This window comes from Eumetopias jubatus, unplaced genomic scaffold, assembly GCF_037043125.1.
Source record: "Eumetopias jubatus isolate StellerSeaLion01/CBP00866 unplaced genomic scaffold, mEumJub1_p1.0 scaffold_4, whole genome shotgun sequence".
Classification (NCBI taxonomy): Eukaryota; Metazoa; Chordata; class Mammalia; order Carnivora; family Otariidae; genus Eumetopias; species Eumetopias jubatus.
The window spans coordinates 27,577,899-27,604,968 of record NW_028274810.1 but is presented as its reverse complement, the minus strand read 5'-3'; the positions used below and the strand labels follow the sequence as shown (position 1 = coordinate 27,604,968).

At 45.5% G+C, this 27,070-nt stretch overlaps 1 protein-coding gene across 1 annotated transcript in view; it reads left to right on the top strand.

The window, feature by feature from the left end:
- SLC44A3 (solute carrier family 44 member 3) overlaps positions 1–27,070 on the top strand; it is a 91,051-nt gene that overhangs the window by 39,523 nt on the left and 24,458 nt on the right. Inside the window, exons 10-12 of the mRNA XM_028102095.2 lie at positions 9,378–9,543; positions 19,233–19,389; positions 22,012–22,098. Coding sequence (XP_027957896.2) covers positions 9,378–9,543; positions 19,233–19,389; positions 22,012–22,098 — 410 coding nt within the window. The remainder of the gene's footprint in view (positions 1–9,377; positions 9,544–19,232; positions 19,390–22,011; positions 22,099–27,070) is intronic.

Below are 27,070 nucleotides of genomic sequence, written 5' to 3'. Positions count from 1 at the left end.
TGGCAGCCCTAGGTGTGTGCGTTCAACTTCATCTCAGCGCCCTGTGGCTGACCTCCTGCCCCACTTCCATCTGGTAGCAGAAATGGACACTTGGGTTCCAACCATATCCTACATCAGCCATTAGGAAGGTGGCAGGGAGGAAGATGAGCATGCCCTCCCTCCCTCAGCCCTCCTAGAAGTTGTGACAACATGTCCGCCTCCACCGCACCGGCCAGATCCCCGTGACACAGCAACACCTTCCTGCGAGGGAGGCCAGGAGACACGGTTTCATCTGGGGCGGCCACACACAGTTAAAAAATTAGAGGTTCTAGTGCCAAGAAAAAGCAAAGAACAGATATTGTGGGACAGTTGGAAGTCTCAGCTGGGGCAACACCGAACAGCTCTATTTTGTTCGCTTGAAGCAGTCTCGGTTCCCGTCAGAGAGGAGGGCAGGAGCCTTGGTACGTGCAGGAACACAAGCATCTGTTGAACAGTGCCGAAATTCCAGGCTGTGTACTGGGAACTTTCTTATGTTCTCTGCGTTAAGCATGGCAGTCCCCCCTTGTCCTGTGCTTGTTATGCTCAAGTTCCAAGCATGAGAATTGAGGTTCTGAGTACGCGCTCTGTGGAAGGTCACCCCGCTAGGAAGTGCGGGGCTCTCTCTGGCTCCAGAGCCCTAGGATGGAACCCGTGTGATCTCTGCCCTCTCGCATCTCCTGTGTCTGGGAGACCGAGTGGGCCTCCTCAGTTGTCTGTCAAGTCAGAGCAGTACTCGGCTGCAGCAGCTGGCTGGCAGATGTGGCCTGGGCCCCCAGTATTGTGTTTGGGGTCTGTGGTTACAGGACAACAGGGCGGAGCCAGAGGTCGAAGCCAGGGTGGGCTGGGAGTGGAGGGTACCAGAGGGTGGCGGGGCATGGCGCACAGGGTGATGGACGGTGGTATTGGAACCCTTGCCCTAAAGAATCACCAGAGAAAGGGTGAGGTCTTGGGAATATGACTCAGGACCAGGGAAGGACCTTCCTTCCTCCTCCAGCCTCTGGGGCATAGCCATCCTTCTGGGCCGTGAGTCTGGCTGAAGGAAATCGTCCCTGTGCTTAAGCCATGCTACCTTGGAGCGAGGCACGTTCATTCATTCTTGCCTTTTACTTCACAACTGTTAGGGGAGCCTTGTGGGGCTGGGGCCCTTGGCTAGGCACTGGGGAGGAGAGGCATCCTCTCCTCAGAGCACTTAGAGTCCGGCGAAGGTTGATGAATGTCATGGTAGGAGAAATGTGGGGAGCTCCTATAGCGCCGGAACGAGGCTCTACCCTACTTTGTGAGTCAGGGAAGGTTTCTCAGAGGATGGGCTAGAAATTGCCAGATCAGAAAATACAGAAAGAAGCTAAGGGGGATTCATGAGGGGTCACAGGCAAACACCAGGAGAGGATCTGGTCACAGACGACAAGGAGAGAGCCAGTCCTGGGAGTTAGGGGTGCAGACGGAGAGGAACACGTCCCAGGGCTGCCTCGGGGGTGAGCGGCCAGCACGATGTCCCTTCAGTTCCCCGTTAGGCCCGACTTGGGCCCGGGGCTTTGGGGTCATGAAATAGGGTCTGCCCCAGGGCTGCGAGCAGGGGAGGCAGAAAGACAAGTAGGGGATTCCGGGGGCCGAAGGTAGCACGGCATTCTGGAACCACCTCGGAGGTCAGGTACTGAAGTGTGGCCGTTCTCTGTCAGTGGACGGAGGAAACCAGGCCTGAGGGTGAGGGGCAGAGGGGCAGGAAAGAAAGCCAGGTGCCTGGGACCCAACATAGACATGCGTGCTGGCAGACCTTCCGCTTTGCAGGAGAGGAGGTGTGGCAGGGAGCTCTGGCCTTCCCTGCTCCTGGGCTCAGGCACCCTAAAAACCAGACTGTCTGTCCCCTCCGGGCACCTGACTCTTCTTCCCATTCACCTGTGGGCCGACCCAGGTGCACAGAGCTTCTTTGTTTTCAAAGGCCTTTTCACTCCATGCCAGAGCCACCACTCTGGGTCTGGGCGGATCATCGCTTCTAGGCTTCATGTCATTTTGACCTTCGGGAGACGCCCGCCCCCCCCCCACCCCGTGCACTTGTGGGAGACTGAGAGCTGCCGTCAGCGCTTGTGAAAAGAAGCCAGGTGATGTGGGTGGTCAGAGAGGCCGGCACAGTGCCTGACTGTCTCCCTTCACGTCCCCTCAGGCGGTTATAGAGCCCTCCAGTTGTCCAGTCTGTATCCCATGTGGCCAGGGGATGGGGGGCTGTCCTCAGTGGGTAATAGTTGGGAGCTTTCTATCACGTCAGGTGGTTGAAGGAACTAATATTTTGGGGCGCCTGGGTGGCTCAGTCAGTTAAGCGTCTGCCTTCGGCTCAGGTCATGATCCCAGGATGCTGGGATCGAGCCCCGCATCAGGCTCCTTGCTCAGCGGGGAGCTTGCTTCTCCTTCTCCCATCCGCTCCCCCTGCTTGTGCTCTCTCTCTGTCAAAAGAATAAATGAAATCTTTAAAAAAGACCTAATATTTTAATGTGTAAAAAAGAAAAAGAAATACAGAAAAAAGTGACCTTGGGCTGTTTTTGCCCAGTTGAGCTATTTCTCTAGAGGCTATCAATCAGTCTCTGAGCTAGTCGACAAATTCTGGCTTGTTTGGGGATCGTTTCAGCAGACCATATCAAGGCCCTCCAGCAGTGACGTTGATTCGCCCATTAGGAACTGTCTGCTACCAGCCATGTGACAGTGACTACTAAAATCCAGTGGGGAAAAGCGAAACTGTCATAACCTTGGGAACCCAGCAGGTGCAGCTGGCAGGTTGGAGGGAGCCCGCATGGGCTCAGTACACCCGGTTGTCATTAAGGTGGCCTGGAAACCCCAGAGTCAACAGTGGAGGAAGCCCACCTTGGGGGGCACTTCCCCTCCGCATGTGCTACAGTTAGAAGGGTCATCACAGGGATGCATTCAGTGTGCTTGGGACGGCCAAGGGCCCTGCTTGGAAAGGAGGCAGCAGGGTCAGACAGGTTTCCCATCAAGGGGCCCAGGATCCCGGCTGGCTCTGGCCTTCCTTGTACGTTAATCCTCTGTGCTTCCCTTTTCTCATTTTGGCAATGGAAAAATGATGCTTTCACAGGGCTGCGAGGAGGCTAAGATGGGGCCGGAGCTTTGCTTTGCAAATAAGGGACCATATATGTTCCTTATGTTGGGAATTACTGTTGGCTAAAGAGTATCTGGTCCCAGCTTCAGCTTTACTCTCTGCCCTGCCTGGCATATTTGAGAATATAGTTTACAAGAAAATTTTCTTTTTTAAGTTCTGACAGATCTAGAAGATAAAGCCTCCTAGCAGCCCAGACCTGTCCTGGGAAGAGGTAGAGGGAACCTGCACAAGAGAGATTTGAAACAGCTCCTGCTTTTTTGAAGTTTATGGTCCCTTTGGGATGGTGCAAAAGAAAACAGTCTCCAGGAACATTCGTGCCTTTGCACCTGCCATGAGCTTCATCTGGAAATGCTTCCTCTTTGCAGCCTGTACCCCAATTCTCCACCCCAAACTGCTTGGAAAGCTAGTCATTCTTCAAGAATGGTTTTGAGCATTGTAGTTCTTAGAAAATCTCTAAGTTCCCCAAGCATACTTAGTATTGCTTCTTCATTTTCCTTGCAATTTTTACACTCTTCATTCTTTGAACAGCTATCCATTGCAGCCCCGGGAACTGGAGGTACAGCCGTGAGCAAGACAGAGGCACTAGTGAGTGGGGAGAGAGGGAATAAAGTAAATATATTATATGTCAGATGGTGATGAGTCCTACGAAGAACAGTAATGCAAGACAATGACTTGTGTGTTACCATCCCCCTAGAGTATGGACATCTTGAGGGCAGGGGCCGTGTCTTTTCCTTTCTGTGTCTCTTACCTCAGTGTGCAGCCCCTCAATGAGTTCAGTAAGTGTATCCTGAATCAGTAGGTGAATTCACATCAGTGCTGTGAGTATTAAATGAGATGTATACACAGAAAGAACTTGGTAAATTACAGGCTCTATGTCAGTGAGATTTTCTTCTCTTTTTCCCTAATCTTCATGCTGTCAGAGCAGAAGCTGAGCCAGTGGGAGACACAGGCAGGACGGATGTCAGGAGGGCACTTGAGCCAATTTGCTGGAAGAGGCCAGTGCACAGAATGTACTAGAAAGTTGAGCCCTTCCAAGTTGGACCTGCTTCCTTTGGGAAATTATCCCGACTGGCTGGACCGCCTTCCTTGAGAAACTGTCATGTATATGATCATGAGTATCACCTTAATCTTTCAAAATGCTTTAAAGCATGTTTGTAATATCTGGACTTACGGTTAGCTTCATGATGAATTTCCTCCTGTTTGTGTTGATGATAACCCGAAAATTATCTCAGATCTCTATAGTAAGATATATTAGGGATACAGGATATATTGGAGCTATAGTCATTGGATTTATTGAGGAAGGTTGATTCATTCATTCATTTGTTCATTCAATAAATATTTATTGAACATTTACTATATCTGACCTTGTTATAGATGCTAGAGATACAGCCTTCCTTCTAATTTGGAAGCTAGAGGGGGGATGGGCATTAAAATAAGTAAGTGAATTTTACAGTACCTTAAAAGTTGATAAGTGGCATGGAGAAAATTAAAGCAGAGAGGAGGAATGAGAAATGTTTAAGGGGGAGTGCAATTTTAAACTTGGTGAGTAGGGAGGGCTTCATTGAGAAGGTGATAGGTGAGCCTCAAGATTTGAAAGAGGTACGGGTGGAGCGATGAGGCTATATAAGGGGAGGGACAGTGTTCTTGGCAAAGAGAAGGCAAGGATAAAGGGACCGGCAAGAGGCAAGGGTACTGGGGGCACAGCAAGCAGACCCCCTCAGCCGGAGCGGGGTGGTCGAGGGAGAGCATGGTCAGGAGGGGGTCAGAGAGGGCATGGGGTCAGATCCTTAGGCCTTGCAGCCTTTGTAGGAAGTCTGGTTCTAATCTGAGGTGGGAAGTCATTCCGGTTTTAAGGAGAATAGTAACATGATCTGACTTACATTTTAATAGCAGCCATCCAGGGAGGAGATGATGCTTGCGTAATAATGGACGAGGTGTGACTTACCAGAGTCTGTGGCTCTTCTGAAGGATTTCCTGATGTGTTAGTGGAGGGTGGGAAGGAAGGAGATTTAGAGATGACACCTAGCTACTGAAGGATGAGACTGCCATCAGCTAAGCTGGGGCAAGACTCTGAGTAGAGCATTTTAGGGGAGATCTAATCGGTTTTGATTATGTTAATTGAAACATCTTTTTGGCAGCCAGATGGAGATGTCAAGTGGGCAATTAGCTGTTCGAATCTGAAGTTTCTGGAGAGGTCCCAGCTAGAGATCTGCATTTGGGAATCTGGAAGCATATAAATGGTATTTAAAACCGCGAGGGTAGAATGAGTACAGAGGGAGAAGAGTGGAAATCCAAGGGCTGTGCTTTGGGGACCTTCAGTGGTAAGGGATCCAGGGGCTGGGGAGGAAAACAGAAATGACGCTGACCAGGAGCAGCCAGTGGGCAGGAGGACGGAACGTGTGCTGTGCTGGAGTGTGAGGGAAGGGCTTCAGGGGTACGGGAGTGGCGTCCTGCGGGTCAAATGCTACTGATAAGCGAGATAAGGCCCGAGGACTGATCGCTGAATTTAGCAACAAAACCACTTCAGGGACGTGCAGGGGAGTGGATCATGATCCAAGTGGGTTTAAGGGAAAGAGGGAGAAAAGAATTGAAAAGAGTTAAGTAGGCACAATCTTGAGGAATTTGGCCATAAAAAGGGACAGGGGTTGCCTGACTGGCTCACTCAGAAGAGCGTGGGTGTAGAGATTATTTTAAAATAAAGAAAGAAAGAAACTTTAAAAAAAATTTTAAAGAGGAACAGAGAAATGTCAAGGAAGCTGGAGGAGAGTTAAGAGAGGGGGTTTTTTTTGTTTTGTGTTTTGTTTTTTAAAGATGAGAGATGGTTGAAAATGATTCTGTTGAGAGGCATACTTGGATGAAGGAAGCAGGAGGGGGGAATTGCTGAAGAGCTGTCATCAGTAGATGAGGAGGGGTTCCAGAGGAGGGGTTAGCCTTAGGATCACGGACAGTTTATCCCATTAAGTGGGGGTCGGGCTATTTGCTCATGCTGACAGCAGGTAGATGTTGGGGGTAGGCACCCACAGAGGTTTTCCAGTTGTTCCACTTTCCTCAGAGAAACCAGAAGTAAGGTCATTGACAGAGAGTAACAATGGGGAAAAAAAACCTTAGAAGCTCAAGGAGGAATTATAAACAGTCCAGAAGAAGGGGAGATGAGTAGATGAATAAAGCAACATGGGAGTTCCTGATAGTCACTCAGATGGTATCTTCTTTCTGATGTTTTGTTTGCTTCTTTCATGTTCTCCCCTTAATGGCTAATGTCCGGCATCATTCCAACATGCAGTAGATACTTAATAAACATTTGTTAATTCCAGAGCTGGAATTCTCTCTACCTGTCTTTCAGTTATAGCTAACCCTGTATTGTACTCACTCTTCCCAGGGTCTTAGCCACTTAATCCCCATAGCAGCTACATATGTGGCCATCGGAGCCACAAGACTAGATGGGGTCACCAGGGTGCAAGGAGTTGGTATTTGTGTCTTCCGATTACAAGTGATGGAACAGAGATGTTACAAGGTCCCATAACCTGCCCGAGGCTGGTCAGCCATTAGGGGATGGTGCAGAGATATGAATCTCAGCCTGTGGGACTCAAGCCCAAGCCTGTAATCTCTGCCCCAGGGTTCATCTTGACCACCCTCTTCATCTTGACAATGAGAGAGTGGAGGCCCAGGTTGCTTATCACATGTGTCAAAGCTGAGACTGGGACCAAGTCCTCTCTGAGTTCAGTGCCCTTTGTACCATCATCCCTGTGATCTGTCTGATCACATCATCCATCATCCATCATCCCTGTGATCTATGTGTAGCTTGGCATTTGTCTGAAGTCTAGTTCCCCTTAACACGCGTTGGCTACACATAGCAGTAGCCATAGTTTAACAGTCTTCGGCAACAAAGCAGCGGGTCCTCTGATGGAGGCTCGTGCCTGCACTGACACTGTCGTCCAGGAGAGGGCAGTCTTGTGCGCAGAAACAGGCCTGCCCCACCCACAGGCGGTAACCGCTGCTTCCTAGGCTTTCAGCCTGAGGCCTGAGCGCCTGATCTGATTCTTCAGAGGAGGTTTGCCTAAAGCAGAGGTTTTTGAGCAGTAGGTCTAGCCCCCAGGTGGCTCTTGGCAATGTCTAGAGCCCTTCTGGGCTGCCATAACTGGACGAGGGGAGGGGGGGTTGTTCCTGGCATCTAATGGGTGGTGGCCAGGGTGAATGCTAAACATCCTACAGGGCACAGGACAGCCCCCCACCCCCAACAGGATTATCTGTACCAAAATGGGAATTGGTTTGTTGAGAAACCCTGCCCTAAAGGAAAGTCTAGAAACAGCCTGATACGACTGAACCAGAGGAACAAATCGAAGGTCGCTGAGACGAAGATACTCTAAAACAGCAGTGACCAGAATACCGTATGGGTTCTGCTGCTTTGGGGAATGCCAAGGGTTGGAAGGCTTGTATGAACCTGGACTTACCACTTTAGCCACTCTCCAGTCGCTACTGCCATCAGTGTGCCGAGCCAGAATGTGAGTGTGCCCCTGCTGGGGCTGGCACAGGGCAGCCAAGAAGCCCCCCTTTAGCGGCCAGGGCTCTGTATTTACCTTTTGTCTGCCAAAGAAAGCATCCCTCCTGTTCTGTGGGAACATTCTCCACCCCCAAACTGTTTGTGACGTTGTAGGCCTGTTCTTGCGAAACTGCCATCTATCCCCAGGACTTGACCTTGCAGGAAGTACAGTGTGTTTGTTGGCTGGCCCTGGTCACTCTGACATTCCATGAAGTGATTCTTCAAGTCCCCACCGACCTGATCTGCCTAAGCCCCTGCGTTAGTGGTGAGGGGCTCACCTCCTCTAGTGCTGGGAATGCTTTTCTGAAACACACCCGTTTTGGAAAAGCATCAACATTTATCAGTGCCGTACCTGAGACAGAGATTGCCTCCCAGCCAGAAAGAGCCCAGTGCTCAATAAAATATTAACTTCTCTGTAAATCAAGCTGCTCCACTGTTTCTCACAATGTGAGTCTTGTTCAGCAGAACACAGAGCCTAAGGAACGAACTCTGTCCGTGGAATCAGATTGCTCTACAGCACGATTATCTTCTCCAACTTCCTTTGCAGAGACCCTCTTGTGAATGTCTATAGACATGGGAATTACGAGCCTAAAACCAATTTATAGCTAAGGAAGAAAATATGAAACTATTTAAATGTCGTTCCAGTTGTAGGTTTTGCTAAAGACTGAAATGCCCATTTTCTGACTTAGAGTAGTTTTAGGATTGTAGTTAGTATAATTACAATAATTTTAAATACATAGTGGGAGAACATCTAGAAATTACACATAGCCACAGAGCTGGGATTTGGATTTACTAAATCCAACCTGAATTGAATTGAATTGCAGAGCTAATTCAGGGGCTTCCTTAGATGAGGGCAAATAAAACAGGGACTGGCCATGTGAATGGCAGAGCACTCTTGGGATGACCCTGTGGGCCTGGTTTAATACAGTATTGAGCTCCTGAAATTTAATAAAATCACTATCACTTATGGAGTGAAGTTCTATGGACCAGGCCCTATATTAAGCATTTACCGTGTAATCTCATTCAAACTACCAGCAGGAAATTGGTATTATACCTAAGGAGACTGAATAGCTTACCCAGTTCAAGCTGAGCTATGAACCTAGGTTAACACTGAGACCCAATAGGTATTTTAAATGTGCTAGAAGAGTTTGCCCTTGAAATGAAATCCGAAATGAATCCCTTTGAAAAAAATGCAGATCCTTGTCTCGTTTATAAACTCTAAATTTTTGTGGAAGCAGGGTTCTAGAATATAGTCCTAATGGCTATAGTCCTAATAACAAGTTTTGTTTGTATCACAAAGTGGTATGGTAGAAAAACCATGGATGTTAGAATCCAGTGTGTCAGGGTTTATAGTCTCCTTCCACTAATCATGAGCAGTGAGACTTTATGAAAAGTTCCCTGACTCTTCCAAACCTCAATTTTCATTTCTACAAAGTGGGATGAGCGTTAGAGTACATAGGTCAAGTGTCTTGCAAATTGCCTACCCATCAGTCATTATGAATATTGTTATTGATATTACTCATCAGTTAAATGTGTGTTCTCATTTTTCAGTGTGTGCTATGAAGATCTCAAATGAGGGTGGATGCTACCAACTTTACTTTGGCATCTGTGCGTCTACCTGATGACAACAGCCAGCCACAAGGAAGTGTGGCCTGTTGAATCATCTTTCCATGCTTTGGAAAACATTGGTATAAAGCATGTTTGTGTTTTAAACTTTAGGAGCTGCACGGGTTATTGAAGGTGGCCAAGTGGAGTATCAGCCTCTCGTAGGCGTTCGGTATATGTGGTGGTACCATTTAATTGGCCTCATCTGGACCAGCGAATTCATCCTCGCGTGCCAGCAAATGACGGTAGCCGGGGCACTGGTCACTTGCTATTTCAACAGGTAGGATTACTGCTCTTGATTTGTCTACGTGCTTCACGTCCGGTATCACAAAAGATACTTTGGAATTTTAAAAAGGGGTTGGCAGGAGTCAAAGACTAAGGTCAAAATTGGAACAGGATGCTCATTTGGTAGTGAAAAGAAATGTTATACCTTAAATGTGTCACATTTCCAAGCTCTTTCGCCTTAAGCTAGAAAATTTAGAGGGAAGCAAAACAGGGACATAATCCAGCTGCTTAGAATTGAAAGACATCTGAAAGGACAGGTTGACTTCTGTAAAAAATGAGGGAAGTGTTTTCTTGGAAAATAATTTTAAACCCTAAGGAAATTGTATATAACTATAAAATACAGTTCGTGTTAAGTACTAGTGAATTAATTACTTGCTTCTTTGTTCACCGTGATACTTATTTAAGTGTTTTCACCCCATTACCTCATCAAAATAATTGAGGACACACACCCCTCCCCAAACTTTTTACCTCGTTTGTGTGTGTGTGACTCTCCATGGGGCAAAGGTAAAACCGCAGGCAAGCACAGCAGGCCAGGACAATGACAGGGTTGGACTGAGGACAGGAAGTTTATTCCCTATAGGGCTGAGCCGCCTCTAATCTCTCAGACCAAATGAGCAGATAAGCATGAATATTTGTGGGGGTAAGAAAGTCAACCAGGGATGATTCATCCCAATGAGCAATTACCTCCCGACAATAAGGAGCACTGTGGGTTTTAATACAGGGGTGCTGTTTGGGAGCCTTCATCATTAGAGACTCCGTGGGGATGCACACAAGGCTTGTAGCCCTTGGCCTTGAGGACCTCTGAGCCACTGGAGGTGGGTGGCATGAGCTGCTTGCTCCTGAGTACGGGAGCAAAGATTATTCTAACCACGTTGGCTAGCAGATAACAACTGTCTGACAGTAGTGATTTTGTGTTACCTAAGAATCACAAAACCAAAGCATTTTCCGTGGGGGCTTTTGGTTTAGACTTCCAGTGAAGCATATAGCTGTATCTCCAACCCCTCCTCCTACTCCAACTCCCCTCCCCCCAAACCATGAAAGAATGAAAGAGGCATAAATGTACAGAGACAATAGGAAATGACAGGGAAAAGAAACATCAACCAAATGTTGAAAGCTGAAGAGAGGATGGATGAGTAGCAACTGAGCCGACTAGACAAACCTAAAAAGGCCTGTCTGTGTGTGTTGGCTGGGAGAGGAGGGGAAAATAAGATGGGCTGGTGTGAGCCACAAAAACCTAGGGGGCCAGGAATTCAAGTGTAAAATGTACTTTTGATGGTTAGTTATAGGTCTTCCTAAGGAACAGTTAGGCTCCAGGGCCTCTCCTCCAAACCCACAGGAGATAGGAGCTTTGCTTTCTGGAGGGGTAAACCAGAAAGGGTCTGGACTTGGAGTATCTGGCACAGCTGAGGCTGGGCGTAAGGCTCTGTATTGAAAGAAGGGGAGATAAGTAAAAGCCTAAAAACTGCATAGTGAGGACCCCCATTGCCACCACCAACGGGCATTCCATGGCTTAGCTCCTAGGATGTTGACAGCAACGTTGATATCCCCCTGACAAGAGATTAGAGGATTCTTCTTTGGAGAACTTACCAATCCAAAGTAAAGACCTGCATATAATGCCATATGGTGGGGGAGGGGTCCTCCAGTGAAGTGATTCCCTGACTGAACCAGACAGTGGAACTCACCAGGAAACTGTCACCCCTCATACAGAGCTGCCAGTTCACGCTATAGTTCCTCAGTCTTAAATTGAATTGGTAGCCAGTGATGATTCAACATTCACAGAAAACCTCTAGTGAAAGAAAAAGATCGAAATGAACAAAACAGAGGGAATTTAGGGAAAATAGAGACAACGCAGGCAGCAGAAGAAAACTACAAAAAAAATATAAAAACCTATGATATCCTCAGAAAGAACAAAGAAATAGTGCATCCATAAAATAAGTACAAAAAAAAAAGAATAAAAGATCTCTTAGTCATTAAAAATATGATTGCAAAAGTGAAATTTTTCTCCTGAAGGATTAAAATATAGCATTGAAAAATTGTTCCAGAAGACAGAGCAAAAAGACAGAAAGATGGAAAATGAAGGATAAAAAGTTAGAGGATACATTTTGGAGACTCACCATCTGACTAATATGAATTCCAGAAATAGAGAACAAAGGAAAGAGAAAGGAAGTTATCAAAGAAAATTTCCCAGAGCTAGAGGACATGAGTAAAGGGAAGATCCCAGAAGCTTCTAAAGAGAAAAATAGATCAGAGGCAAAGGATCAAGAGCTAGAGTGGGTTCTGATGTTCAACAGCAACTCTGAACTAGGAAGACAATGAAGCAAACTTGTCAAAATTCTAACGAGAGATTATTTTCAAAACTAGAAATCTATACCTATTCATGCTGTCAGTCAAGGGTAAAGGAAAATAAAGTCATGTTCAGGACTGCAACATCCCAAGAGATTTTGCTCCCTATCTCCTTTCCTAGGAAGGGTGTTCTCCTCTGAAATGAATGAGTAAGCCAGGGAGGAAAATAGGAGTTTCAGGAAATGGGCTCCAACACAGTAAAGAATAGGGAATTCCCAGAAGGGTAGCTATGAAGCAGGTATAAAAAAATATCCAGTCCAAGGAGGAGCAGGAGAGCAGTGGGCTCCCCGAGGCATGTGTCCAAGGGCGGGGGGGGGGGGGTGGGGAGGAAACTAAGAGAATACCAGATGTGTTTGAACAAGTAGAGAAAAGATTTATACTTTGCTGAAGCATTCAGTAAAGCCCATGGGAAACCAAGCAAATAAAAAATGTGAAACAATTATTAACTTCAGGAAAACCCAAAAGTTGTATAGGAAAGAAACTATAATCAGAATAACTACTTGGTTTATACTTCAACAAAAATAAATGAATACATAATTTTTTTAAAAAATACACTACTTAGATCAGTTGTGAATGTTATTTATGTACAGATAATGTAAACACTAAACGTTGATTAAAACATACTCAATGGTAAAAGGTTGAAAGTTTTTCCTCTAAGATCAGGAGCAAGACAAGAGTGCCCACTCTCACCACTCCTATTCAATATAGTACTGGAAGTCCTAGCCAGAGCAAGAAAAAGAAATAAAAGGTATCCAGAGAGGAAGAAGTAAAATTGTCTTTGTTTGTAGATGATATGATCTTATATAGAGAGAAAGCCTAAAAACTCCACTGAAAACTGTTAGAACTAATCAATGGATTCAGTAAAGTTGCAGGATACAAAATCAACAGACCGAAAACAGTTGCATTTCTATAACAACAAAATATCTGAAAAATAAAACCACCCCATTCACAATAGCATCAAGAATCAATAAAATACTTAGGAATAAATTTTTCCATTTCATAGGTTGCCTTTCATTTTGTTGGTTTTTTTACTGTGCAGAGCTTTTTAGTTTGATGTAGTCTCACTTATTAATTTTTGCTTTTGTGGCTGTGCTTTTGTGTCATATTCAAAAAATCATTGCCAAGGCCAATGTCAAGGAGCTTTTTCCCTGTGTTGTCTTTAGTTTTATGGTTTTGGTTCCTATGGTTAAGTCTTTATTTCAAATTAATTTTTGTGAGTAGTGAAAGAGAGGGGTGTAATTCCATTCTTCTGTATGTAGTTATCCAGTTTTCCCAACACCGTTTATTAAAGGAACTATCCCTTTCTCTTTCTGGGCCCTTGATTCTGTTCCACTGATCTGTGTGTCTTTTTTTTTTTTTTTTTAAGATTTTATTTATTTATTTGAGAGAGAATGAGAGACAGAGAGCACAAGAAGGAAGTGGGTCAGAGGGAGAAGCAGACCCCTCCGCTGAGCAGGGAGCCCGATGCAGGACTCGATCCCGGGACTCCAGGATCATGACCTGAGCCAAAGGCAGTCGCTTAACCAACTGAGCCACCCAGGTGCCCCTGTGTGTCATTTTTATGCCAGTGCCACACTGTTTTGATTACTATAGCTTTGTAGCATACTTTGAAATTAGTGTGATGCCTCCAGGCTTGTTCTTTCTCATGACTGCTTCAACTATGTAGGATCTTTTGTAATACCACACAAATTTTAGAACTGCCTTTTCTTTTTCTGTGAAAAATGTCATTGGAATTTTGACAGGCAATGCATTGAATCTATATATGGCTTTCGATAGTATGGATATTTTGATAATATGAGTTCTTCCGATCCTTGAACACGAAATATCTTTCTATTTGTTTGTGTCTTCTTTGGTTTCTTTCATCAAACTCTTGTAGTTTTCAAGATATAGGTTGTTCAGCTCCTCTGCACAGTAAAAAACAACAAAATGAAAGGCAACCTATGAAATGGAAAAAAATATTTGCACATCACATATATCATAAGTTAATATCCAAAATATATAAAGAACTCATATAATCCAGTAACAACAAAAAATCCAGTTAAGGGGCACTTGGGTGGCTCAGTTGGTTAAGTGTATGACTCTTGATTTTGGCTTAGGTCATGATCCCAGGTTCATGAGATCAAGCCCAACATCAGGCTCCGCACTTGTGGAGCCTGCTTAAGATTCTCTTTCTCAACCTCTCCTATTGCCCATTCCCCCCATACCCCACTCATGCATGCTGTCTTTTTCTCTCCCTCTAAAAAAATAAATAAATAGGGGCGCCTGGGTGGCTCAGTCAGTTAAGCATCTGCCTTCGGCTCAGGTCATGATCTCAGGGTCCTGGGACCAAGTTCCGCATCGGGCTCCCTGCTCAGTGGGGAGTCTGCTTGTTCCTCTGGCCTTACCCCCACTCATGCTCGCTCTCGCTCTCACTCTCTTTCTCAAACAAATAAATAAAATCTTTAAAAAAGAAAATAAATGGGTGCCAAGGTGGCACAGTCAGTTAAGTGTCTGACTCTTGGTTTCAGCTCAGGTCACAATCTCAGGCTGATATGGAGTCCAGGGTCAGGCTCCTTACTCAGCATGGAGTCTGCTTGAGATTTTCTGCCTCTCCCTCTCTCCCTCTGTCCTTTCCCCCACTTGCACGAGCACACTTTCTCTCTCTCTAAAATAAAATCTTTTTTTAAAAAAAGAAATGCACAGATTTAATAAATACATAAATACATAAATAAAATAAAGGTCACCTCTTAAAAAAAATCCAGTTAAAAAACGGGCAGAGGAACTAAATAGATATCATTCCAAAGAAGACATACAAATGACCAACAGGTACATGAAAAGGTATTCAGCATCACTCATCATCAGGAAAATGCAAATCAAAACCACAAGGAGATATCATCTCACACCTGTTAGAATGGATGTCATCAAAAGACAAGAGGTAAGTTTTGGCAAGGATATGGAGAAAAGGGAACCCCTTTGCATTATAGGTGGGAATGCAAACTGTTGCAGCCACTATGGAAAACAGTATGGAACTTCCTCAAAAAATAAAAAATAGAACTACCTTATGACCCAGCAATCCCACTTCTAGGTATATATCCAAAGGAAATGAAAATAGGATCTCAAAGAGATATTTGCACTCCCATGTTTATTGCAACATTATTCACAATGCCAAGCTATAGAAACAACCCAAATGTTAATCAAATATCAACAGATGACTAAATAAAGAAGTTGTGGTACACACACACACACACACACGCACGCACACACACGCACACACACACACACAATGGAATTTTCGTCAGTCATGAGAAAGAGGAAAATGTGGATGGACTTTGAGGGCACTGTTGCTAAGCGAAATAAGTCAGGGAAAGATAAATACTGTATGATCTCACTTATATGCAGAATGTAAAAAAGCCAAAACAATAGAAATTTAGCAACAGTAGAGTGGTGACTACCAGGGCTTGAGGACGTAGCTAGGGGAAATGGGCAGATGTTGGTTAAAGGGTACAAGCTTCAAGTTAGGATGAATGAGTTCTAGGGATCTAATGTCCAGCATGGAGATTATGGTTAATAAGACTGTATCATATACTTGACAATTGCTGAGAGAGTAGAATTTAAATGCTCTTACCACAATAAAGAAATGTAATTATACAACATTGTTAGCTACCGCTGTGGTGGTCATCATTTGCAATATGTAAGTATCAGATCAACACATCGTACACCCTAAACTTACACAATTTCTTATGTCAATTATATCTCAATAAAGCTGGGAAAAACTCTAAAAAGTTCAATATAATTATATTGAGAAGAAGGAGAGAATGGGAAAATGTTTAGGTTGTATAAGACAAACAATTGACAAACATGTTTCAAATGAGAAATCAGGGGCGCCTGGGTGAATGGCTCAGTCAGTTGAGCATCTGACTCTTGGTTTTGGCTCAGGTCATGATCTCAGGGTCGTGAGATGGGGCCCCACATCTGGCTCCACGACACTTGTGGCGCCTGCTTGGGATTCTCTCTCTCCCTCCTTCTGCCCTTCCCCCCACCTCTAAAAAAAAAAAAGTGAGAAGCCAGTAGACAATATCAGAGGCTGAAAAAAACACATGGCAGAAAGAACATGTAATTTGGAAGTGTGGGGTGAGTTACAGAAGAAATAGCTAACATACCTCTAGGGAAAGAAAATGAGCAGTGGAGAAAGCCAACTGCTATCTTCCCTGGTTAGCCTCGTGCTATTTGACTTAGGATATTTACATATTACTTTGGTACAAATAAAATGCGTGTCAACTAACTTAGAGCACTATTTCTTTATTAAGGAGTTCCACTTTCTTTTTCACATGGTGCTGAATTTTGAAACCTTAAGATTTTCCCTTGTCCCAAGGTTGACATTATCTCATGTTCTGGCCTGCACTCAGGGGGAGGATTCACCAGCTCATCTTTGTGATTCACGTAAGCATCATGAGGGCTGAAGAGCTCATGCAGAGAGCATCAAGTGCCAGGATACGGTGACCTGTAAAATTTCTCTTTTACAACCATTCGCTTGAAGAGGGGTCAATAGAGAGCCATAAAGATGTGGCTGGGGATGGTGATAGGAAGGAACTAGAACCATTCAACTTGGAGAAGGGGCGTTTGAGGCATGACTTCATCATCGCTTTCAAATATCCCAAAGATGGTTTCCAGCAGCTCTTGATTGGCTGAGAAGGCAATGAGGGGGATGGGTGAACAGCCGAGCTTTTGGGATTTAGGCAGGAGACTGCTGGATTTCCTAACCCTAACAGGAGGCGCTGAGGACAGCTACAGAATCCTGTTCTTCATAATAAAGACAATCTCGTTTTCCTAGAGGGTTGGAAGGATGGACCGTACTGTGATGTTGCTGAAAGAAACCTCAGGAAAGGATAGTCTCTTCAGGGACCACAGAGCGCCCCTTTGCTGGGGACCAGATTTACACTGGAGGCCATCCCTCCCGTTCAGGCTGGTCCTTGTCCAGGAGCCTCAGCACACAATTACTCCTCATACTGTTGAAGAGTCCCCAGTGCTGGGCCGGATCTCACTGGCGTGACACTTGCCTCTAGGACCCTGAAGTTGCTTGCTTGGCCTGATGCCGTGTTTTCCGCAGGACGAGTGGTCGCTGCACAGCCCTAGTGTGCCGTGACCCAAAGCTGCCACAGGACTCGGATGGAGGGGAAGGTTAGAGCCTCTGCCGAGCGCCTGGAGTTGCTGTGGTGTCCTGGGGCTCCAGCTCCCACAGGACAGCCGCAAGTTTAAAAGGAGGGGGAAGCTGGGCCCAGGCTGTGGGGAGCACATGCTAGGGTCACCTGCTGTCCCACACTACCCAGATCTTCCTTATGCCACCCCCACAGAAGCGGGGTGGAAGGTGCTGCACACGCAGTGAGCCCTAGGGACAGAGGGCAGGCCTGACGGGAGGCCCCAGCTTCCTCAGCTCCTCACTGGGGTGCCCGACGCGCCCGGCCCTGCATTGCCACCCCGCAAGCCACTTCTCAAGAGACGATGAAATCCAGTGAGGAGTATTATTTTAAGCTTCGTCGGATATAATCAGGTCCTCTTCCTGAGGGCGGGTTCTGCTGCTCGTGAAGGAGACAGAGATGAAGGTCGTGGCCACAAACACAGCAGGGGAGGCAGGGCAGGACGATGTTACCTTTGACCACGGAGAAAGGTCTGACAAGAGAAGGTGGAGGCCTCAAAGACACGCCACTCATTTAACCCTTTCCTGGAGGGTGGTTTCTAATGGGGGGCTGGGGTGGGTATTGAACGCCTCCTGACTCCACGAGCTGGCCTGAGTTGGAAGGGTCTTCCTTTTAACTTTCTCTCGTCACGTGAGAAGCCAGCTCCTGGAACTAACACGTCTTCCACCCAAGCCCTGGAGAGGCTGGAGTCACAGTCAGGATGTGTCACGGGCCACGGCAGCCCCCCCCCGCCCCGCTGCTGCCTGAAGTGGTTAATCCCCTCCCAGCAAAACCTTCTCAGAAAGATGAGGCGCAAGCCCAGACTTCAAAACCTGGAGGACCAGATTCCAGAGCCCCCTTCGCGTGGCCTGTGAGTCACTTGTTTCCCTACCAGATGGAAAGCAGGTGCTGTCCTCTTTCCCCTGCATCTTCTCGAGCACTGTAATAAGTTCTAAGGCACATAAATCTCCTAAATGGAAAAGTAAACATTCTTCCTTCCTTAAAAAAAAAAAAGCTGAGGAAAGGGAAAAACCGTGTCAGATTTTCCTGGCCGGTACTACTCTTCTAGTTTATCAGACCAACATGAATTCATATCAGCAATAGTTTCCCTGGTATTTCCTATTTTCAATAATACTGAGTTGAAACACACATCACCCTTTTTGTGGGGCGACAGGATCATGATTACTCCGCACCCAATAGGACTTTCGGGTTCTCCTTTCCTTCCTGGAGGATTTCAGTAACAGCAAAATACAGCCTTTTGCCAACTCTTGAGACCTTTCTGGCCGCATTCCTTTCTTCTCCCTCAAAACCTAGGCTCTTGTCACAACCTTAATTCATAGTGGCTTATTAGCGACCTGAGCGAGTTGTAGAATAATCCATTATGAAGTAAGCAAGCCTCACTTGGAATCAGTGAGGTGGCTTCTTGGAAAGGGCCTCATTTTCTAGAACTGGCACCAGCGGGAATTGAGATGGTCAGGGGAGGGGTGGCACCAGCCCTGCCTCTCTTCTATCTTGCAGGTTTGGGGTAGGATGAAGGCCATGCCCATTCTGTTCTTTTTTACTTTTTGTTTCCCCCCTGCTTGTGAAACTGGCTTTTGCGTTCTTGGTTGCTGTGTCATGACATGCTCCACAAATGATTCACACTGAAGTGACCTTTAAAGAGCAGAGTAGAAATCAGCTGGATTTTAGGAGACTTGAGCTGTGTAGAAGCCGAAACTTTCTGTCCCTTTAATCAAGCTGGAGCTCACCGGTGTCCCTGTGGCTGGCTGCCCTTCCTGGTCACCTGATTTGGTGGTGATTTTAATCACCAAGCTAATGCTGGCAATATTTACGTATGTAATGTAGACCTTGGAAATGATTATATAATTAAACTTCTGAAAGTGAAAATGAGATTAAGAGAAAACTTACAGGATTGGGGGAGGGGGGAGGCATGATAAAGAGGAAAGCTTGTTTATTTTCATTCCTCAGTGTTTTTTTTTTTTTAATTTTCCGTTCTTTTTGTTAGTAGCATTGAATGCCATGAAAAGGAGTTAGTCCAAGAAATAATTTAACCTTAGCTACGAACGTGTATAAAAGCTTTGCCAAATTGCATTGCTGCTTTATAAATGTTAGCACCGTTGATGATTTGAACCAGAGAGAAGTTTTAAATGGTGTTTTTTAAATGCTATCTTTTCCCCCCTATTCCCAGAAATAAAAACGACCCTCCTGATCGCCCAATCCTTTGGTCTCTCTCCATTCTTTTCTGCTACCATCAAGGAACAGCCATAAAAGGGTCGTTTTTGATCACTCTGATGAGGATTCCGAGAACCATTCTCATGTACATTTCCAACGCTCTGAAAGGCAAGGTAAGGCAGCTCCTTAGTGCACGAGGCAGAGGGTTTTGAAGGGGCAGAAAAGGTACTGACTGGACAGCTGCCACAGGTCCCAGGACAGTAGTGTGGACCTGTGACAGTGGCCATTCCCAAGCCTCAGTGTTCTTCAGATCCGCCCCCCACCCCCACCCCCGCCCCAGCTACCTTTTTGTCCCTAGCATGTTTTGTCTGTTGGGTTTTTTGTTGTTGTTTTGTTGTTTGGGGTTTGGGGGTTTGTTTTTTTGACCACAAGGTGGTGGAGGTGGGTTGGGGAGGGAGTAGTTCTAAGTTAGCTGGTTTTCCTTCTCATCTAAATGCTGAACAAACGGAAGGGATTTTTCAGATAAAACTTTTAACAAGTTTTGTAGACATTTATCCTGCCTTTTTTTTTTTAAGTAATATACTACAAGATTTTTTTTTAAGTAAGAAAATATGCTACAAGATAGGAATAATATTTGTTTGTTTCTGTTTTAATGCTAAAATATTCCTTCCTTTTCTGTTTCCTAGAGGGTGCCATGGGAAGTGACTGGTGTGTGTGTGTGGGGGGAGTTTTAATAAGTGAGTGTGAGAGAGAATGTGTGTGTGTATGTGTGTGTGTGCACGCATGCATGCACGTGTGTGTATGTGAGAGAGGGTGTGTGTGTGTGAGAGAGAGAGAGACAGCGAGAGAAAATGTGCTTAATAGTGAGAAATGGATAAGCTGACCTAAATCTCAGGTCAAAAGAGAGAAAACTGTAGGGCTTTTGTGCCTGGGGGTTTTTCTCCTCCCTGGTTTTTATTTCCATGCACATTTGGTTATGAATGCCAGTGGAAACCAGAACACCAGGAAAACAGCTGTTCTCATGGTATTTCTGGCCTGCCAAAAAAGGGAAGGTTGGACTTTTCCCAACTTTTCTGTTCTCACACGATTGTTAATCCCTCCCCCCATCCCCACCTCAGTGCTTGTGACTTGATCAGAGTTTTGCAAGTTTACCTGATTCCAACCTTGTGTCCTTAGTAAATTGGGGAAATTCTACACATGGATTTATTCCTATATTTTAAATTGTTTGATATTTTTAAGTCTATAATCAAGACTTAAGATTAGTATATGAATTCGGAATAATGGATTGCATTTCACATAAAATTATCTAGCTTCCTTATCATGAAATACATGCTAAGCGGTTCCCCTGAGCATAGAGTATTTTCTTACATTTCTATTGAAAGATTGCATTGTAGATACGAATTATGTGCCCACGTTAAAAAAGAATCAAGTTTGACTTTTCTGGAAATAAATCCTATGGTGAGGTTTTCAGGGCTAAATTTCAAGCGATAAAAATATACGTGCATTTTGGTGACTTGAAGAGGCATTCCAATTCCAAGCCAAATCTAGTTCCTCTGTCTCCTGCATTTTGCAATTGATCCTTCAATTTCAAGAAGGATTTTTTTGAAGAGCAGAACAGATTTCTATTTTAAATATATTCATTATATGCATTAGCAATAGATAATCACAAATTAATGAGCAGTAGGGGACCTTGCCATCCTTCCAAGAGCTAGGCACCTTGAACTCTGGGCCAGCAGCCTTCCATAAATCTAAAAGAGAAGTCGGTGGGTTGGTTTCTCTGGCAGAAGTCTAAAAGGTTATTTATCACTCCTGAGATCCCAGAAGGATCAAGGGGCCAGACTCCCCTTTAGTGATCTCACTACTGGAGAGATGTGTCCTTTCTTCAGTTAAAAAGACGCGGTTTTCCCCATACTGTGTCTAACTTAAACACTTCGCACCGCCACTGTGTGAGCTTTCCTTATGTGAAATGGCTCATTCACAACCATAGCCAGGCTGAAAAGTATCCAGATAAAATTTCATCCAATTGAGTTAACGGTGGGACAAGAAAATGTCCATATAAGGCTGAGTTACTTCTGGGGTCCTCAGAGAGGACTATTTCAGGATTGTTTACAGGGATTTTTTTTTTTTTTAACCTTTGGGCAGTCCGTAGGACACATCCAATCACCCCTCCTCCAAGAGTTTTATTAAATTATTCATTCTTGAGCTATGCCTATGTCCAAATTATATTTCAAAGGACTAATTTGTCCCTTGAAATTTAGCCCTGAAAATCTCAGTATGGGGTTTTTTTTTTTTTTTGCAAAAAAAGTTAAACTTGATTCTTCTTTCTATATGGGCATGTAATTAATACCTGCAATGCATTATTTGTTTCACTGTGATTTGGGATGTGGATTTTTCAAGAATACAAACTGGTTTATAAAAGCAATTTGTATCATTGATGACACTTAGGGGAAGATGGAAAGAGATTTTTTTTTTTTTTAACTAGAACCAGAAAGCCTAGTTTACCTTTGCTAGTAAATATGGGCTATAACCCATTTCCCTTTTTGCTGAGGGCAACAGCAGTCATCACAAGGTAAGTCCACAGGAGAGAAACTTCACTCCTCAGGGATAATGTAATAATTCGTAGTAGGAATAGCACCTGCAGAATAGAACGTCTCCCACACTGCGTGCTTCCCCAGGTGCATGAATCTCCAAGTTAGGAACGCACTACGTGTCTGCAGAAACGTACTATGTGTCTACCTGCTTCCTTCTTTCCTGTGTTTCTGACTCTGTTCCTTTGGTTCTGACCCCGATCCCAGCAGCATGGTGTGTGGTCCAGGTGCGTGTTCAGATGCTGCTTCTGCTGTTTCTGGTGTCTTGACAAATGGCTGCGCCAATTCAACCAGGTACGTCTCCTGCCGTGTGCCCCAGGGACACACACAGGGGGCCCTCCAGTGGGCTCCATCTCTTAGGTCAGGGGTCGGCAAATTTTTCTGTGCAAGGCCAGACTGTATGAATATTTTAGGCATTGGGGCCATTCAGTCTCAGCTCTGCCATCCTAGTAGGAAGGCAGCCACAGACAAAATGCAAATGAAGGGGCATAACTGCATTTCAAAAACCTTTATTTATGGACACCGAAATGGGAATTTCATGTAATGTTCACCTGTCAAGAAATGTTCTTCTTCTTTTGATTTTTTTTCCCCAACAGTTTAAAAATGTGAAAGTTATTCTTAGCTTTGACCAGAGGAAAGCAGGCTGTCTGTTGGATCTGACTTCTGGGCTGTAGATGATATAGGTCATTAAAGCCATTCGTCCAATTCTGAAAGAAATGTGTTTCCCTTCTCAGAAATAAAAAGGGGAGGAGTCTAGAAATTCCAGCATAATGAGTATGTGTCAACTGAGAGCTAATTGTCAATGTCTTCTTCAAGAACTATAATTTTCCTGAAATAGGAAAAGAATTGCCTCTCTGATTTTTATATATTTCACCAGCTCTTCCCTTTCAAGCTATAAATATTCCTTTAAAAATCAGAAAAAAATTATATACTGCAATTGTTTGAATTTCAGATTTTTTTCTCGCGTCTTTCAAACTAATGGACATTTAAATATATGTTACATTTTTCTGTAGATAATTTAGGAAATTAATAGCCCTTAGTCAAATTTACACAAAGCAGTATTTTTTTTAAAGATTTTATTATTTATTTGACAGAGAGCCACAGCGAGAGGGGGAACACAAGCAGGGGGAGTGGGAGAGGGAGAAGCAGGCTCCCCGCTGAGCCAGGATCATGACCCAGCGGAAGGCAGACGCTTAACCATCTGAGCCACCCAGGCGCCCAGCAAAGTGTTTCTTATTATTGCCCCTCTTCCTAATAAATATACAAGCAAAAGTAAAGGGACTAATTAGGCCATCCATGTTTAACATCTTATAAGTGCTATTAAGAATACCTGTCATCGTTCAGGGGAAAATGTAGTCTTAGAGTGTAAAGTTCTACTTTTGAGGCTCTTAAGAATCTTGGAGTTTATTTTAGAGTGTATTTAGTTTTCATTCGGTTTGCTTTAAGTCATCATGTATAAAGCACAGTAAAATACCATAGTACCTAGGGTGCCTGGGAGGCTCAGGTGGTTAAGTGTCTCCCTTCGGCTCAGGTCATGGTCCCAGGGTCCTGGGATCGAGCGCCCTGCATCGGGCTCCCTGCTCAGCGGGGAGTCTGCTTCTCCCTCTCCCTCTGCTGCTCCCCCTGCTTGTGCTCTCTTGCTCTCTCTCTCTCTCAAATAAATAAATAAAATTTTTTAAAAATACAATAGCATCTTTCAGAGTGGTGAGTCGTATAGCAAGTGAAACCAGACCTTATGAATGGCTTGCCACGGATGTGATATCCAGCTTCTCTCTTCCTAGCACTGGTGTGCACATATCCAGACACCAACTTGTTCTGCAAAGATTCTGAGATGCATTACAAAAACATACTATGATAAAATATATATATCCATGAAAATCAAGGCTAAGAAACATAAACTAAAAAAACAAAAGCGATGGGACCGTCATTTTGCAGGTATGTTGGCCACATGGTCCCATAAGGCCCTAAAGTTGATTTGTCATCTCCTCTTGCTGTCTCTGTCGCTCCTTCACTCATGGAAGCATGGGGGCTCCTTGTGGATGCTGCAGGAACCACCCTGTCAGGAGAGGAGAGCAGGGGTGAGGAGGCAGAAGTGTGGGCTCTGGCCCCGTGCCTCCACCACCTTACTCTGCCTTCCACACAGAGCAGCGCCACTCCGATCGGAGTTAGGAGTGGGATACCACCAAAGGTTTCATTTGAAGACAGGGCTGGGCTGCCAAACCATATTTGTTAGCCACTGTCCTGTACCATGTTTATGCTTCTTTCCTCTGCCTTGTTATCCTAAGGGACATATTTTTTGCACTCTGAAATTCCACCACCTCGTATGAACCCACTCCCCTTTCCCGTGGGAGTTCAGTTTCAGAGATTATGAGTAGCATTGGTATTAGTCACACCTTAATTAGCATTATAAAGGCAAAGGACTCTATACCAGATGGTCAAGGAGAGTGATGGTGCCTGACTCACCAAAAGGCTCAGCTAGCCTGGATGCAGCTCATGGGGCATCAGTGTTGCATACAGGGCTGCGTCCTTCAAATTCTGATCCTGGGGCTGGTACCATAGGCCTCGGCCTAAACCAGCCATCAGAGCGTCCTTCACCTGGGGTGGCTCCTACAGGACCAGACAGTACGGGCTAACAGGGGACCGGTGGGAGGCCCGAGGGTTAGGAGAGGGAGAAAGAGGGGGAAGCACAGAAAAAGAAGAGAAAAAAAATGATGGGAATACTGATAGGGAGGAAACAGTCCCCTCTAGTCTAGATCAATTACTGGGAAACAGAGTGAAATAAAGATTTAAAAATAAAGGTGATCACCGTATCATGGTGGTCAGGGCTGTTGTTGATCTCGTTCGGCAGAAGACAAAGGAAAGGGAGCCTAAAGTGAGAAGGAATTTAGATTAGCCTTTTGAAAAATCTCCTGGCACAGTCATGAGTTACTGGGGGGAAGATTTCTCTGGAAATCTGATCTAAAAGCGCTGAGGCCTATTTTATTGGCCTTGTTTGGTGCAATCGGAGCTGGGAAATGCTAAAAGAGAATGAGACCTATTTGTTACCATCAGAACCCAGATGCTCTTAACATCAAGGAGCTGGTTGTGCTTCACCACTGCTGCTTAAAAGCCCAGCGCATCTGCCCTGGCCCCGGGGTGGGGGGTGGGGGGCAGGCAGGTGGTAGCTGCTGCATTTTATAGACACCCTGACTAAGGCCACACAGTAACTCACTTGTAGCCTGGGAGACCAAACCCCGCGCATTATGTCTTATTACTTATCTCTCCACCATAAAGACCAAATATGTGTATACCTGAAAAAATGACCCGGGTACACCTCCCACATTTATTTATCCAACACCTATGTGCTTGTTTATACTGTATTCGAACCATCTGAACCCCGGGCATAGAGGGGAAGGGGACTGTGGTCACAGAGCCAATACACAGCGAGCTGACAAGCTAGCCCGAGCGATGGGGGAACAGTAAGAGGCATTTGTGGGAGACATTAATGTAACAGTGCAGAGAGGTGCACGTTTGGGTGCTGGAAAAGGGAACACGGAAGTTCCGAAAGGGGAATCTTGGCGATGAGGAGAGGGTTCATGAAGACCTTGCATTTGTCCTAGAGCAGAGAGCACCCGCTGGAGGTCACCAGCTGATAAGGACAGCAGGAGCCCTGGGCTTTCTAGTACTCACTGTGTTGTCAGCTGTATTCTGAGCCCTTTCCCTGCCTTCATATCAGTTGTTCGTTTTCCCCACAGCCCTATGAGATAGTAGCTCCGATTTATAGATGAGGCTTGAGAGGGCACATAGCTAGTAGCAGAACTAGGATTTGAATCCGTATGGATTTCGCCTCCGGGACCCAAGCCCTTCACCAGTATGCATCGTTAAACTAGGGGAGAGGGAGGCGTGAGTACTCTCTGTGGTAGATCTCCCACAGGGGCCAGGCCCATCAGATTGCTCACAGTTGAGCACACGCTTTTACGGGGCAGATCTTTGTGGAGGAGGAAGGAAAGGCGTAGGGGTATTGAAAAGGGTGAAGGATGAATCATGCAATGATAGATCCAGAAAAGTCTTGGGGGGATGGTCAGGGCCCACCTTCTCCCCTCAGGCAAGTCAGTGTCAAAGCTTCTGGGAGGCTGGGCTGGCTGTTCTCAGAGCTTTTCAGTCAAAGAGATCCTGTAGCCTCCCCCCTCCCGCCCAGCACGTCCCAGGAGCCTGACTGAGAAGTTCCCCTGTGGGGCTCTGCAGGCTAACGCAATGGCAGGAGCGACACACCTCTTATTTCTTAGGGTGTCCCCACACAGTTCCTCATGGAAATGTCTCCCGAAGCGCACATCTCTTGTCCATTGATGACACAGATGTCTATCCTAACTCTGATGTTAGTTTTAGATCAGTGTTCCTCTAAGTTTGAAACCCACTGCTTGGCCACAAGACTCTTCCTGATGGTTCCCAGCTGATCTGAACGTTACAGAATGTTCTTTCTTCAATTCTCACAGGCAAATGGCAAAATTGCCTGGGTTTTCATTTTCGCCTACAACCAAGAGCTATTAACTAATCAGTAAAGTACATAGTGTGTTACTAAAGCTTACTAAAATGTGCTATTTATGAACTAAAATTGGTGTTTTACTTGGTTTCCTGAGGACTCAGATTTATTACTCTGTCAAGACATCAGGCCACCATGACTATGCCTGGCAACGCTGCAAAGCTTGTGAATGTGCGCACAGAGCTGGGCGTAGCAAACTGGGGAAAGAACACTTTGCTGTGGGCGTACCACCAGCATTATTTGGATTGGCTCTGTTGTTCAATTGCAGTTATTCTTGTCCTAATTAACATTTTAGTTCTGTTGACTATTTGGCTCTTGTTTAATTCGTTGTCTTTTAATCGTGTGGAGCACCGCATTCCTCTTCAATCCTTTGTTCTTGAGGCAGAAGTGGGGATGGGCGTGGGAAGAGAGCAAACGATTTGAGAATGACTGTTTGCGCTCCAGTCTCCTGGGAGGAGCTTCTCGGTATAGCCGGCCCTAGTCAGGGGCAGCCGGTAGCTGGCTCCTGCCTGCTTCCTAGCCCTGGGGAGAATCCCTCCACCTTACTGGGCTCCTGCAGAATGAGAATGCAGCTTTCAGACCCCTGTGGTGCCCAGCTGAGGGGTGGGCCCCCGCGGAGGCCACACTGCTGCATGGCAGCATGGGGAGAGTGTGAACTGCGTGTTTTTCTGGATTTTGCACACCGTACTTCTTATCCATGCTGAGGACTTGCCCTGGGATCACAAAGAGCGGCGAGCGATGGCTTAT